A 15,156-nucleotide genomic window follows, 5' to 3' on the forward strand; every position below is an offset into this window, starting at 1 on the left:
ATTGACGCCAATTTCGATCAGATCTCCACATCAAAACCATAACCATCTGTGTCCTCATTAGGCTCGTGTTTTGTCGACAGGACCTGTGTGACAGGCCGTGCGAGCAGATTGTCGGCAGAAACCGCGCAGGTCCTGCTGCCAAACTACGTGTAGAATCTGCGCGCTGAGTTTGCTCGGTTTCTGCCGCTAATCTGCCGTCAAATTACTGCAAGTCTTGCGCGGTTTTTGCTACAAATCTGCTGTCAAATATCCGATAGCAGGATCTGGCGCATATTTGACCGCAGATTGGCGGTATAATTTGATATAACAGATACTGCGTTAAATTTGTTGCCTATTTGTCATCAAACTATGATAGCAGGCTTTGTTCGAAATCTGCTCGCGCAGGTTTGGCTATCTGGGATTGTACTGCAATACTGCAGCAATATTATACTGCAATAATACAGCAACATTCTGTTATAATATTGCAATAACAATGTTATATAATATATATGCAATAAAGTTACAGCTATTATGCCTATATATATACATGTGCGTGCGTGCGTGCGTGCGTATAAAGTGGCGTAATATTATATAGCTCTAACAATAGCTCTAATATATGCAACTAAACCATTCTAAAACACATGTATTCAACATTTTGTAATTATACAATTCCATATAACATAATTATGTGTTAATCTTTTTTCCACAGATACCAGCAGATGGCAAAATTGTCAGTATAACATTATTGTGATATTAAAATTCCGCTTTTTATTACATCTAAAACGAAATATAACAATTACGTCAATGTTATATTTTGTTATAAAAATGTAATAAAAAGCGGATATTTGAATATTGTCATAATATACTGAAGTATTTTTGTCATTTGATATCCACAAGATATCTGAGATATCTAGATATCACAATACATCTAGAGATTAGCAAACAGCTGTATTACGTAGGATATCATAATTGCAAGTTATTAGTTAGACTCACATACTTTTTTTTTTTTGATAACGCAGGGGAAACCCATCATGGGTACCCTCCACCCCCTGGGAGGGGCGGAGGGTTATGTGAGACTCTTATTCACTAAACCCCTGCGGGGTGTCTACCAATCGGACCGAGATGGGGGGAGTCAGGGGAACTGCGCCAACATTCCCTCCCCGACAAGACTCACATACTATAGTATAGATATTGTGTTAAACAGCAATCGCAGTAGTATTGTAACTATTAATAAGTCAAAATTGTAACACATATATATATATATTTATTTATAATAGTATGTTGCAACAATTAATATTAAATACAAATTTGCTTCTTTAATTAATATACTAAATGGTGCACATACATAATGGTATTCGTAACAAAATATAAACTATGTATATAAAACATTAATAAAGTGTTTTATCTACTTTGATAGTAAAAAATAAACGAAAAACATCAAAGAACTATCAAAAATTATGAACACATATATATAAAAGGAACACATAAATGAAAAATATTATATTAATACTATTAATAAAACTATTAATAAAAATACTATATTAAATGATAATATCATTATTAATCATGAGCCACCGTTTCTCCAATTTTTTGCCTTGAAATCCGTACAGCTTGTGCAAGTCATTTCGATACATATTCCGCACAGTCGTCTGTCATTGCGCTGTGGGATATACGAACAGCTTCTGAAATATATATCATTACCATATTATTATTATTTTTATAAAATTTAAATAATAATTAAATAGCAACTTGAATCTAAATAATACCGTTATTTGCAATATTGATCAAAATCATATTGCTTTACGGAGTAGAATAACACTTTTTTCTTTAAAATTCGTTCATTTTGTGTAAAAGCGAATCGAAATAGCTTATAGTCTAATCAATTTTCAAAGTGAAATCCGGGAAACCAAATAAATACCCAAGAGATATATAGTCTTATCTGTATGCATTGCTTACAACATCTGTTGTAGGGTGTAGTCTACGTATATACTTATATAGGTCGACAAAATACAATTTCTGAGTACGGTGGTTCCAATGAGGTCTTTCAGAAAGGTTATAAGGCTCCGTCAGTTTCTCAACACACACATTTGTGTCATCTGCAACTTGACTAAATAAAATATAAAGGGACGAATTGTAACCCAGTTAGCCAAGTGTGCCAAAAGCACGTTTTACAAATTGAATTCTGCACAATAAGACAGCAAGATGCTGGTAAAATTTCTTCAGATTTTGTTATTTTAAAATATATTAGCAGAAATATAGCAAAAACTAAAAATGACATGCGACATGACGTGATAGCAAAAATGCAACAAAATTTGAATAGAGATATCCAGTATAAAAAAGGCAAAACGAAATTACAGTATGTTAGCAAAATATATCGATAGAAACTAAGCAGATATTAAATATAATTTGCAATAATATTTGTTTAGGATTCGATTATAATTTGAACGGGGAGTCGTTCGGTTTAATTCGACAAAACCTGGAACGACCTGCCTGTGTCTCGTGTAATGAGTTCTGTTATTATACTTGAACTGTTCTATCATAAATTCGTGCCATTAGGTCATTGGCGGTCGTCTCCCCACTCGATAAAGAAAAACGAAGATATATTTCACACGCTGCGCGGAACGCTCTCGATCTCTTTCGATCGTTATCCGTATTTCGTTGGTTACGTTTTGGAGTCCGTCTCTTGCCTGTGTTCTCTTCGCCGCTTATGGAAAAGATCTATAGGCTTCCGATATACATCTCGATGTCGATCTTGGCGGACTATTCCCGGGCTCATCCAGTGGGCACTGACCTCGTCTAAACTCTTTCTGGAGGCTTGCTAATCAGGAACGAATGTCTTAGAGTTGCGTACGCTCGTAACCACCATCGGAGGCCTGGTCACCCATCTGCCTGCGGAGATCCACGTCCCCGACTACGGAAAGTAACGTAATACTTAATTTCATCGATCTTGGATAACCATACTGTAAGGCGAGACTTCCCTGGCCGTACGTCTAGCCGGGCAATTGCATCGCGTGCAATTCGAACGATTCGCATCTGTTAAGAGTTCATTATTGTTATATTTGCGTCCGTTTTGAAGACTCAGAACCGTTGAGTAGCGATTCGAACATTATGTTTGTTTAATATATATCTGTATTTAGGATATTTCTTTTGCTACTCGACTTCCTTTCCCGGCTCCATTCGATCATATCATCTCAGCGATATAAGCGCGGTTCTCCTTCCGGTGACAAAGAAACGACAACACTCTAGTTCGGTCTGTTGTCTAATTCCTAGATCGACTTTCTGACTCTCTCTGAGTCATACCGGCATCTCGCGTTTACCTGACGATCATTCGGTCGCTCGTAAACAATATTGAAATAGCAAAAAGTCGTTAGATATAGAGCTGATCTGTGATCAAATTACAATGACAAAAGCGCAGTAAAACTCGAGCACGTCGTGCCGTCACGATGTGAAAGCAGAAAGGAGGCAAAACCGAGCATATCGCGCAGTTTCAACATGTCAGGAAAAACGGGACAAAACTAGAGCATACTATCCCGTCATGACGTGACAACAAAATTGCGATAGAAATATATTAATGCATGCCACGTTTTCTGTAATGATATGGTAGGGTTATTAACCGTGTTTTCTTAAATATTGAATAAAGAAAATAAACATGAAAAGTAGTACAATTTAATGTCATTAATTTTAACGTTTATTTTCTTTATTCAATATCTTGGAAAACGCGGAAAATAAAATTGAATAATTGGATAAGCCTGTATTTATTAAAAAAATTTATTTAGTTACATTTGCGTTATTCTATTAATTGTATTACATGCTTGTGCGTTATAAATTGTAACGACACATACCGGCACATGTGTTGTTACGCTGACTGCCGCTGAACATCACGCGGCAGTCAGCTGAGCGCATACCCCCCCCGACCCGCGCTGTCACAGCGCCTTTCAACGCGCTCACCCGAGGCTGGCCGAAGACCCGGCAGCAACGCTCGGGAATGATCGGCCACCGAGCCGAACTCGCGACGCCGCCAAAACGATTCTCGGCGAACGTCGCATACTCACGATTAATCTCGATCAAATTCGGATTAATAAACGAAAGAAACCGAAGACAGAAAATGACGGATATATAAACCCGACAGTTCTTGTCTTTGGGGAGTGGAGTCTTGGGGACAAGCTCAAGCAGTCTTTGAGGAGTCTTCGAAGCAGCCCGCAGAAAGCATCCAGGAAAATCGAGAGTGCGAGACTCAGAGCACGTAAGAACGCAAGGGCAGAGAGAGTCGTCGCCCACACCTACCGACTGTCCGGCGCGGCCGCCGGCCCGGAGTAACCCCATCAGAAAAACGCTTCGCACCGACCAAAAATCGATCGACGACCGCGGCGAATAAAACCGGGGATCAAGCCCGATAGGCATCGCGAATCTCTCCCGTCGTCAATAACGCGAAGAAACAAAGCGAATAATTACGGCGTGTCGAAAAACAAGCGTGAGCCTTACGCCCGACGCCCGGCATAACTATTGTGCGCGCACTACAAAGCGATAACGCGGCTCGACGCGACGCGTTTTTGCGCACTTTCTTCTATACACCGACAGTCAGACGAGACGAAGACTCGGCCTTTAAAAGCCGACTAAAGGCTGCGACGACGCCCGCACAGAATCTCTATTTCTGCCGACGCCCGGACCCTCCGACAGCGAATTTTTCTTTTTTTTTCTCTTGTCCATTACCTGTAAATCCTATGTATTAAAATAATTACTGCTGATACGTTGAGAATCACGCATTAGACAAAACCACCGTCACGTAAACACGACCGCTCCCAGAGACGGCGAGCATAAGCGAAGAAACAAAGCCGCGCGTCGAGACGGCACCCAAACAGTGGGAACCTCGCGCAATAACACGCGGTCATTACATGCTGAAGCAATAAAATAAAGCGTCACTGTCTACAAACACCGACCGACTTCAATTATTCACCAAGATCACCTTCTCCTAATAAAATTTCTGCGCGCGATTCGCTGCCAACGGTCGCAACGTAGGGCTGGATCGATAAAGAAAATCGAACCGCGGAGGCACCGGCGTTACAAAATGATATATGTCATAAAAAAAGTAAGTAGCAAAATTGGTTTACAGGATATGTTATTACCAGATATGCGAACTTTGCGTCGCTTAGGGCTTTCACACACGAATCGCCACAACTGGTGAATGTAAGACGTGAATTTAAGTTAATGAGCCAATCAAGATTGTTCTAAATTTGTATATTCTAAAGGAAGATAGAAGTAACCGTGCGAGTGCGATTTAGACTAAAAAAGTAGCATTTTAACCAAACGGATTCTATAGAATCCGTTTGGTTAAAATGGTAAAATGGTTTTACTGTCACGTCGTGGCGGCACGACGTGCTCAAGTTTTGCTGCGCTTTTGCTGTCACGTTGTGGCAGCACGACGTGCTCGAGTTTTGCTGCCCTTTTGCTGTCATATAATGATTGCACATCATGTTCAACTTTTGATGCGGTTTTGCTATCTCCAGGGTTGGGAAGTAACGCGTTATTTGTAACGCCGTTACTGTATCGTTACTTTTTTGAGTAACGATTAGATAACGCCGTTACTTTTTGGTGTCAGTAACGAAAAAGTAACGGCGATATATTTTTTTTGTAACGAGTAACAAAACGTCCGTTACTTTAATCGTTAGTTTTTAATTTTTATAAAATTAAACTTAATTGTATTTAATTTCTATGCATTTTTTGTTTTATGCTGAATTTAATGAGAACCAATAAAGATGGACTCACATATTGTCATCCATTGGCCTTAGCTATACAGAAAGGTTTAAAAGAAAGGTAAGTTGGTGTAATTTGGTTAATACATATGTTCATCAAACAACATTCATCTGATCAAAAAGAAAAATCAATATGTTCATATTTAATTTTATTGATTCAACTTTAGGTTTTGTACTACATTCGAAAAAGAAGAATTGATAATTGCCAGCTGTTTGCATCCCAAATTGAGTTGGTTAGCTGAAGATAAGTGAAAACTTGCGCAAACGTATTTAGAAGATTTATAAGGAATTCCTTCAATTAAAAATTTTTTGATGTCTGATAAGCACAATAATAACGATGACTTTTTTAATTTTAAATAGCAAACATCAAATGAGAAATCTGCCTATGATGAATGGCAAAGATTTTTAAAGTCAACAGGCACTAATGTCCAAATATTAAATTCATATCCACTAATTAAGAAACTTTTTATTAAATACAATACTTAATAACATAAAATAATAAAAATATTTAAATATATATATATATATATATATATATAGTTCTAATCGTCTTATGTCCGATTTATATCTTATCTTAGCACCTTTCTTATAATCCTGGATTTACAACAAAAAAAAGTAACGGAAAGTAACGAAATAAAATATCGTTACTTTCAAGTAACGGTAACGCGTTATTTTTTAAGATCAGTAACGAGTAACGGTAACGAGTTACTTTTTACCGAAAGTAATGGTAACGGTAACGAGTTACTTTTAAAAAGTAACTTTCCCAACCCTGGCTATCTCATTATGACAATAACATATGATTCAATTTTTGTGTATTCTTATCGGCATACTATGTTAGCCGGTCCTGTTATCATAAACTAAGCTCAGTGCGGAATCGTTTGTACCTGTTTGTACCACTTTGCATTTCGTTTATACCTCGACCGGTTCGGAGATACAGAATTTTTCAATTTTTCAAATAACGCTAAAATGGTACTTCCGCTATTTTTTAAGATATCTTAAAACGGACAACCGGGTTCGATAGAGAATCGTTTGTACCCGTTTGTACCACTTTGCATTTCGTTTGTACCTCAACCGTTTCGGAAATACAGCAAGTTTCAATTTCTGTCATATAACTCTAAAATGGTACTTCCGCTATTTTTTATGATATTTTAAAACGGACAACTGGATTCGATAGAGATCGTTTGTACCCGTTTGTACCACTTTGCATTTCGTTTATACCTCGACCGGTTCAGAAATACAGTATTTTTCAATTTTTCAAATAACGCTAAAATGGTACTTGGCGCCCCATAGAGGCGCCAATAGCGGAAAGGGTTAGTGTTGCCATCTGATGTAAGCAACATACCCGGCAATATTAGAAATAATAACCGCGCGACCTCTGTGAGGTATATATATATATTCGGAGACGAGAGTAGACGATGATTATTGGATTCAGCAGTATTTCAGTATTCGAGCTCTTTAGCTTTTCGGTTTATAGCCTTATCTTTTCAATCGTGGTGCTCTTTCGGCTTTTGGCAATTATTGATTCGTTTCTGCCTTTGTCTTCTGCGCTCTTCGTTTATTGGAGTTTATATTGTAATCGTGAGCTTCGAGGCTTTTGGAGTATTCAAAGTCTGTACTTCCGGACGTTGGTCATCGCCAGGCGAGTGCCTAGGTATCCTATTGACGGACGTGGTTCTGACACGGCCTGAGGAGATTGCCGTGTCGTAGAATGTAACGAGGTACAGAAGAATAAATTTCTACGCACTATTGTTAATAAATCATTTTATCAGTCTCTCTTCCAAGCGGCAATCATTCTGACAAGTAAAAGTATCATTTTGATATAAATAAGAGATCTAATAACAGTTACGCATATCCTATAGCTGTATATTTAGAGCCCCTTTTATTCAGAAGTGGGATAACAATCTGCTCAAATATAGAATTTTTAACGTTTTCTTCGGAGATATGGAATACTAAGACAATAGCTAACCAGTATCGATATATGCGATTTGTTGTATCAAAGGTCGTATGTAACGGCTCATGTACGTGGATGTGTTAACACAGACAATAAGAGACAATAGAATTTGAAGGAGACAAGTGTATATGTTTCGAGACACGGGATGTACACGTGAGCATAAGGTGTTAGAGAGAACTCGAGGTTACATTCGAAGATCTGTTTATTAAAAAGAAAAACAATTTCGAACGGTTGTACAGAGTTAATATACGGAACCGTTGTAGTCGCATTACATATTTTAAAATCGTGCTTAAATACTAAATAGAGCGAGTCATGGATCGCGAAGCGTTGGACAGTATGACTATGGAAGAGTTAAGAGAAGTAGCCCGTACATATAATATGAGAGGCACGGATAATCGCGAGACACTTATCGATCGCATAGTGAATCGATGGGAGACCGATCGGGTGAGAAGCGAGTCCCAAACTTATCCGATGGCCGCAGAAACGAGCGGAATCCCACGAATACGATCGCAATCTGAAGCACAAGCAGGTTCAGCATCTGATACAGAAGGGCATATCAGAATGAGCAATCAGACGAACATGGAGGATATGTTCGCACATATGATGAGTGGTCACAACCTGTATGCAACAACAGCAGCAGTTCATGCAGAATCAACAGGCAGCAATGCAACGTCAGCAAGATACTCTGCTGCAATTAGTAGCAAGTGTCAATCGGGGAGCCCCCGCTGCCCCTGCTTCTTCCGAGGGCAACAGCCTACCTACTAGCGATGGCAATCGATTCGGTGGAAGATCCACGAACGAATCGGCGACAGTGTCTTCGTCTAATATGATGTCATTGCTAGTGTCGCAAATTCCAGAATTCGGTGGTACGGAGGAAGAGAACATCCAGTTGTGGATCCAGAGGGTCAATCAGGTGGCAGGAATACATAATGTCAAGGACAGCTTAATATTGTTGGCGGCTTCCAGTAAGCTGGTAAAGGATGTCCGCAGGTGGTATAACTTCCAGACCGGCACGGTCTTAGAGTCTTGGGAAGGTTTGAATGATCGTTTAGTTCAAATGTTCAATAAACAGGTACCTTTCCATGTCAAAATGCAGAAAGTCGAGGCACGTAAATGGTTACATGAAACGTAAATGGTTACGGGAAAGAGACGTTTGATCAATATGCTATTGATAAATTAGCATTAATACATCGTTTAAATTTACCTACCGAAGATGTTATTAATTTATTAATCGGAGGAATAACAATTAATTCATTGAGCGCGACAGCTTTAACCCTTCCGGTAGAGTCGGTGGATCGATTCTTAGCGAAAATGCGAGTCATTTCGAGAGGAATGACACGAGTCGATAGAAATTCAAATATGCCGAATAAAAGTTTTGCGGATAGAAAGGGTAGAGATGGTAATAAAAAAGATCATTTCGCTAAAAATAGTAACAATTTCAGTGAGGTGAGCTGTACTTATTGTAAGGCTAAAGGACATTTAAAACAGGACTATTACAAATTAAAGAGAAAGGAACAGACATTGTTTACTCGCACGGGATCGGCAAGCACGCCGGAGCATATAGCCGTTCCGTCAACCTCTGCGGAAGCAACACAGAGGATAGGAGCTGTTATTGGTGAGCGACAAAATAGAACGCAAATAGAAACACACAATCCTTATGTCCGAGTCTTACAAATTAATCAGATTAATTGTCTATTACATGCGATGATTGATACAGGAAGTCCGGTATCATTCATTTCCAAAAAGTTGTATAAGCGGTTTTTCGAACGATCGGGAAATAAATTGTATCCGGCACATGAAAACTTTAAATCGCTGAACGGTAAAGCAATTTCCGTTTTAGGATCACTCAGAACGACCGTTAGATTAGAGAGTTTTGGTGATCGGGAAATACAGACACTACTTTATGTAGTTGATATCGAGTTTCGGTTCGGATTTGATAATTGGCCGAGATTTCTTAGCAAAAGAAAGAGTCGACTTTCATTTCCATTCTCCTCATAATTCGAAAAAGGTGAATAGGATGTTTTGCAAAGAGCTAACGCAGTTACCAATTATACCTAATGAGGTTGATATTGAGGAGGCAATTACAGAGTCATCCTTATATCTAAGTCCGGATATTCGGAACAAATTAATTACACTGCTTAGGGAAACTGAGAATAGCTCTAACGAACCGATAGATGATAATTATGAGGTTCGGGTTAATCTAAAGGATTTTACTACCTATGCATATGCGCCCCGTAAATTTGAGCTTGTCGAGAGACAGGAGATCCGTAAGATTGTAGAGGATCTGTTAGAACGGGGTATAATTAAGCCTAGTGTTTCGCTTTATTGTGCGCGAGTCGTGCCAATTCGAAAGAAAAACAATACGTTACGTTTGTGTGTCGACCTTCGTCCGCTGAATTCCCGGGTTTTAAAGCAAAAGTATCCGTTTCCGTTGATAGAGGACTGTTTGGCTAAACTGGCGGATAAATCGGTTTTTACCTTATTGGATTTGAAAGACGGTTTTCATCAGATTAAGGTACATGCCGATCACACTAAATATTTTTCGTTTGCCACTCCGGATGGGCAATACGAGTATACCAGATTACCATTTGGTTTTTGTGAAGCTCCCGCTGAGTTTCAGAAGTGTATTGTACAGGTATTACAACCATTAATACATCAGGATAAAATAATCGTATATATTGACGACATTTTGATACTGTCAGATTCTATTGAGTCGAATTTGCAAATACTTCGAGAAACTTTGCTTCTGCTAAAATAGTATGGTTTCGAGTTAAATTATGCAAAGTGTCAAGTTTTAAAACCAGAAATAGAATTTTTGGGTTATATTATTTCCTCAGAAGGAATAAAACCATGAGCAAGCGTTACACGAAGCGATTAATTCGTTCCCTGTACCGAAAAACGTTTATGATTTACAGCGTTTTTAGGGCTCACAAATTATTTTCGAAAATTTATTCACAATTATGCGATAACAGCGAAGCCTTTGACTAAATTATTAAGAAAGGCAGTCTCGTTTGATTTCAACGATGATTGTCAGCGTTCTTTCAATCATCTTAAACAGGAATTAGTGTCATATCCAGTATTACAACACTTTAATCCGAAAGCGGAAACCGAGTTGCATACGGATGCCTGTTCGCAAGGTCTTGGTGCTATTCTGTTATAAAAGCAATCCTCCGGGCACTGGGCGCCTATAGTCTATTTTAGTCAAACGACCAATCAGGCTGAGGCTAACTACCACAGCTTTGAGCTGGAAATGTTGGCAATAGTTAAAGCAGTACAGCGCTTCCATATTTATTTGTATGGAGTTACTTTCAGAATTATTACGGATTGTAATGCCATCGTTTACGCTGTCAATAAAGCTAACCTAAATCCGCGCATTGCCCGATGGACTTTGCAACTGCAAAATTATTCATTTGAGATAGCACATCAACCAGGCACTCGTATGGCACACGTAGACGCTCTGAGCCGGAAAGTGTGTTATACGGAATCCTATCCATTAGAACGAGATCTCGAATATAAACAGCTACAGGACAGCAATCTTAAATCGATTGCCAAGCAATTGGAATGGTCACATAATGATAAGTTTGAAATGATTGACGGTCTAGTTTACCGCAAAGCTGAAGATCGTTCGAGATTCGTTGTTCCGGATTCCATAATAAGCAACTTGATTCGCATACACCATGATCAGCTGGCTCACTCCGGGGTTGAAAAAGTATTTCAAAGTTTGTATAAATCGTATTGGTTCCCGTCGATGCGGAAAAAAATTCGGGATTACGTAGAGAATTGTATTACTTGCTTGTTAGCGAACTCCTCCGCTCATAGCAGGGAAGGAGAGATGAATATCGCTCAGGTAGCTACTGCTCCATTGGAAATTCTCCACGTGGATCATTTTGGGCCTTTACAGGAAACCGAAGATGGTTTCAAGCACATATTAGTGCTCGTAGATGAGTTCACGCATTTCACATGGCTAATGCCTACTCGTTCCACGGGAACACAGGAAACCTGCAAAATATTGCGGACCATTTTTGATACGTTTGGAGCACCGAAGCTTTTAGTTTCGGATAGAGGAACATGCTTTACCTCTTTAGAATTTGTTAAATTCGTTGAAACGTATAAGGTAAATCATCAAAAGGTTGCAGTCGCGTCACCTTGGGCAAACGGCATAGCTGAACACGTTAACCGATTTTTAAAATCTTCTTTGGCCAAGATTGTGGAGAAGGCTGCAGAATGGGAAAGTCATTTGAACGGGGTTCAGTACATTATTAATAATACACATCATTCTGCTATCAAGGCCACGCCTAGTAAGGTGTTACTCGGTTACGATCAAAAGAACCACCGAGATCGCGATTTGAGTAATTTCGTTAATATGCTTAGGCATATAGATTAAGATATCGAGAAAGAAAGACAGTCCACCCGAGACATGGCCTTGGAAGCAACCAACAAATTAAAAGAGTATAACAAGTCCTGTTATGATGCTCGTCACAGAAAGCCTACGACGTACAAAACCGGCGATTTCGTACTTATTCGAGATGGTCATTCAAAGATCGGAGGTAGCAAAAAGCTGAAGTCAAAATATAAGGGATCATATCAAGTTACTAAAATATTAAATAACAATCGTTACGTGGTCACCGATATTTCGGGATTTAATGTGACTTCTAAACCGTATAATTCCATCTTATCCTTGGATAAAATTAAACCTTAGATTAAACCGATCTTACCGCTTGACAGTCTCGGAGAAGGAAAGTTGCAGTGAATTACATTGCTTTTCTGTTGGTGTGAAAAAAAATTTGCATTTTTGGTCACACCACTCGTTACGCTCTTATTCATTCATATATGTATAGATATACTTACCTTCAATGTTTTCTTTTTCTTTTGAGGCTAACTTGTTTAACCGTTAGCCAATTTGGCGGTGATGCACTGCATGATTAAAAAAAAAATATATATATATCTTGCAACCCATTCGAGACGAATGGATCTGTCAGAATGGTCGAGTTGTAAGATATCAGACCGCGGGAAAGGGTTAGTGTTGCCATCTGATGTAAGCAACATACCCGGCAATATTAGAAATAATAACCGCGCGACCTCTGTGAGGTATATATATATATATATTCGGAGACGAGAGTAGACGATGATTATTGGGTTCAGCAATATTTCAGTATTCGAGCTCTTTAGCTTTTCGGCTTATAGCCTTATCTTTTCAATCGTGGTTCAATCAATGGTGCTCTTTCGGCTTTTGGCAATTATTGATTCGTTTCTGCCTTCGTCTTCTGCGCTCTTCGTTTATTGGAGTTTATATTGTAATCCGTGAGCTTCGAGGCTTTTGGAGTATTCAAAGTCTGTACTTCCGAACATTGGTCATCGCCAGGCGAGTGCCTAGGTATCCTATTGACGGACGTAGTTCTGACACGGCCTGAGGAGATTGCCGTGTCGTAGAATGTAACGAGGTACAGAAGAATAAATTTCTACGCACTATTGTTAATAAATCATTTTATCAGTCTCTCTTCCAAGCGGCAATCATTCTGACAAGTAAAAGTATCATTTTGATATAAATAAGAGATCTAATAACAGCTACGCATATCCTACACATATTTCAATTACGACTTTATTATTTAATTTTACGAATAGATAACGTGCATATTGTTGCTCAACGGAAACCGCGAGAAAATGGTGATCTCCGTCAAAAAATAAATGCAAACTTTTTAATAATATAATAATTTTTTTACGTAAGTGTTTGTTTTTATAGTATAACCTGTTGAATTTTATTAATTATTAATTCAGCATGTTATAGTATAAAAAATATATTTTAATATAAAAATTAATGTAATATTAATTGTTTGCATTTGCAAGAAATATGGATAGAACAGGATAGGTTGCAATGATACATAGGAAGAAAAAAGATAGATGGATAAATAGATAGATAGATAGATAGATATAGAGATAGATATAGATGGATAAATAGATAAACAGATAGATAGATAGATGGATAGATAGATATAGAGAAATAGATAGATAGATAGTTAGATAGTATAGAAAAAAAGATAAATAGAAATATAATTATCATTATTATTATTATTAATGTTTTCAGTTTCAAGAGAACATTCGCTTAAACGTAAGTCTTACTTACAAGGAGATGACGCAACCTGTTTCATCGATTTCAACACGAGTCATAGCACACTCGATAGCTATGATGCCGTGTATAAACACCCTAACATAATATGCGTGAATGCGTCTTTGTTTACGAGTAATTTGCAGTTAAAGTTTGGCTCGCGGAGCCGTGCCACACATAGGGCACAAGTTACGACACTCTTTCACGAAGCTGGCGTGGCTGAGCAGACAGAGGCTCCCAGACAGACAGACCCAGAGGCCGCAAACACTTTTGCGCCGCCGACGGCGTTCGAGTCCCGCCGACGACTGGATCGTTTTTTTTCGTATGTAAAGACGTGTAATAAATATTTTTATATTGTTCTTATGTATAATTCCTTTTTTTGTTTCTACGCTATTAATCAAGGCTAATTAGGAGAGTCAGGTCTTTCAGAAATGAACACAACTTTTTTATTAATTACAATAAAATATTTTTTTCGTGTAAATCTATTTCGCATAAATATTTCGTATGGTATGGGAAAGAAATGGCCAGACAGTGATTATTTTGTGTGAGAGAAACCCGAGTTAGAACCGTTACAAGTGGAAAGGAACCCTCTTCCCTTTCCCCTTCTCGCAGAGGGATTCTCGTGTTTTGTGACGTGCTCGCTTCATTCTCTGGGCAGTCTTCGTAACGTGAACAGTGAAAAACTCGTGTTAAAAATGGAAACCACGTTTGTAGATGTAGCAACGATCAGCTATGTGCAAAATCTAGCAAAATGTGATATTACGAAAGAAGAGTTGATGGACGCAATAGAATATCTTCGAGGTAAATATATTGAATGTGTGAGCAATGGAAAGATATATTTGTACGTATTGTTATTGGCCTTGTATACAATATCAATTATATTGAATTCATATTTGCAGATGTCCTGATACAATTTCCGTCCAGTTTTGTTGACAGTCGCGAGGTATTTTACAACGTCAATCAAATATGTTTTCCACCAACTATACATAGTCAAAAGTGTATTTGTGCAAAAAATTATGCGGTCATTGCGTGCAGTTGGTGCAAAAAACTATTATGTTTTACATGCTTTTATACGGCATTCCATCCGCAGAGTTGCGACAGCATGACCACATTTTATAATACGTAACTTTGATTTGTGTGCCTTATATTTGTCTTATGTATGTGTGTGTATGTGTTTTGATACGGACAAAAACATTTTATTGTAATTAATAAAAAAGTTGTGTTCATATTTGAAAGACCTGACTCTCCTAATTAGCTTTGATTAATAGCGTAGAAACAAAAAAAGGAATTATACATAAGAACAATATAAAAATATTTATTACACGTCTTTACATACGAAAAAAAACGAACCCAGTCGTCGGCGGGACTCGAAC

The 15,156-nt window shown here is 38.3% G+C and overlaps 1 protein-coding gene across 1 annotated transcript; it reads left to right on the forward strand.

Annotated features, from left to right (window-relative positions):
* Positions 1–14,412: 14,412 nt before the first annotated feature.
* On the forward strand, positions 14,413–14,915 carry LOC112589159 (uncharacterized). The gene is made up of 2 exons (XM_025301348.1): positions 14,413–14,584; positions 14,683–14,915. The coding sequence occupies exons 1-2, from the start codon at positions 14,479–14,481 to the stop codon at positions 14,907–14,909; spliced, it is 333 nt and encodes a 110-aa protein (XP_025157133.1). The 5' UTR covers positions 14,413–14,478; the 3' UTR covers positions 14,910–14,915.
* Positions 14,916–15,156: the final 241 nt, after the last annotated feature.

Source organism: Harpegnathos saltator, unplaced genomic scaffold (genome assembly GCF_003227715.2).
Source record: "Harpegnathos saltator strain DR-91 unplaced genomic scaffold, Hsal_v8.6 scaffold410, whole genome shotgun sequence".
NCBI classification, from domain to species: Eukaryota; Metazoa; Arthropoda; class Insecta; order Hymenoptera; family Formicidae; genus Harpegnathos; species Harpegnathos saltator.

Coding starts and splice junctions, on each gene's coding strand:
- LOC112589159 (XM_025301348.1), top strand. CDS start 14,479: ATGGAAACCACGTTTGTAGATGTAGCAACGATCAGCTATGTGCAAAAT. Junction 14,585..14,682: donor CGCAATAGAATATCTTCGAG/GTAAATATATTG, acceptor TCATATTTGCAG/ATGTCCTGATACAATTTCCG.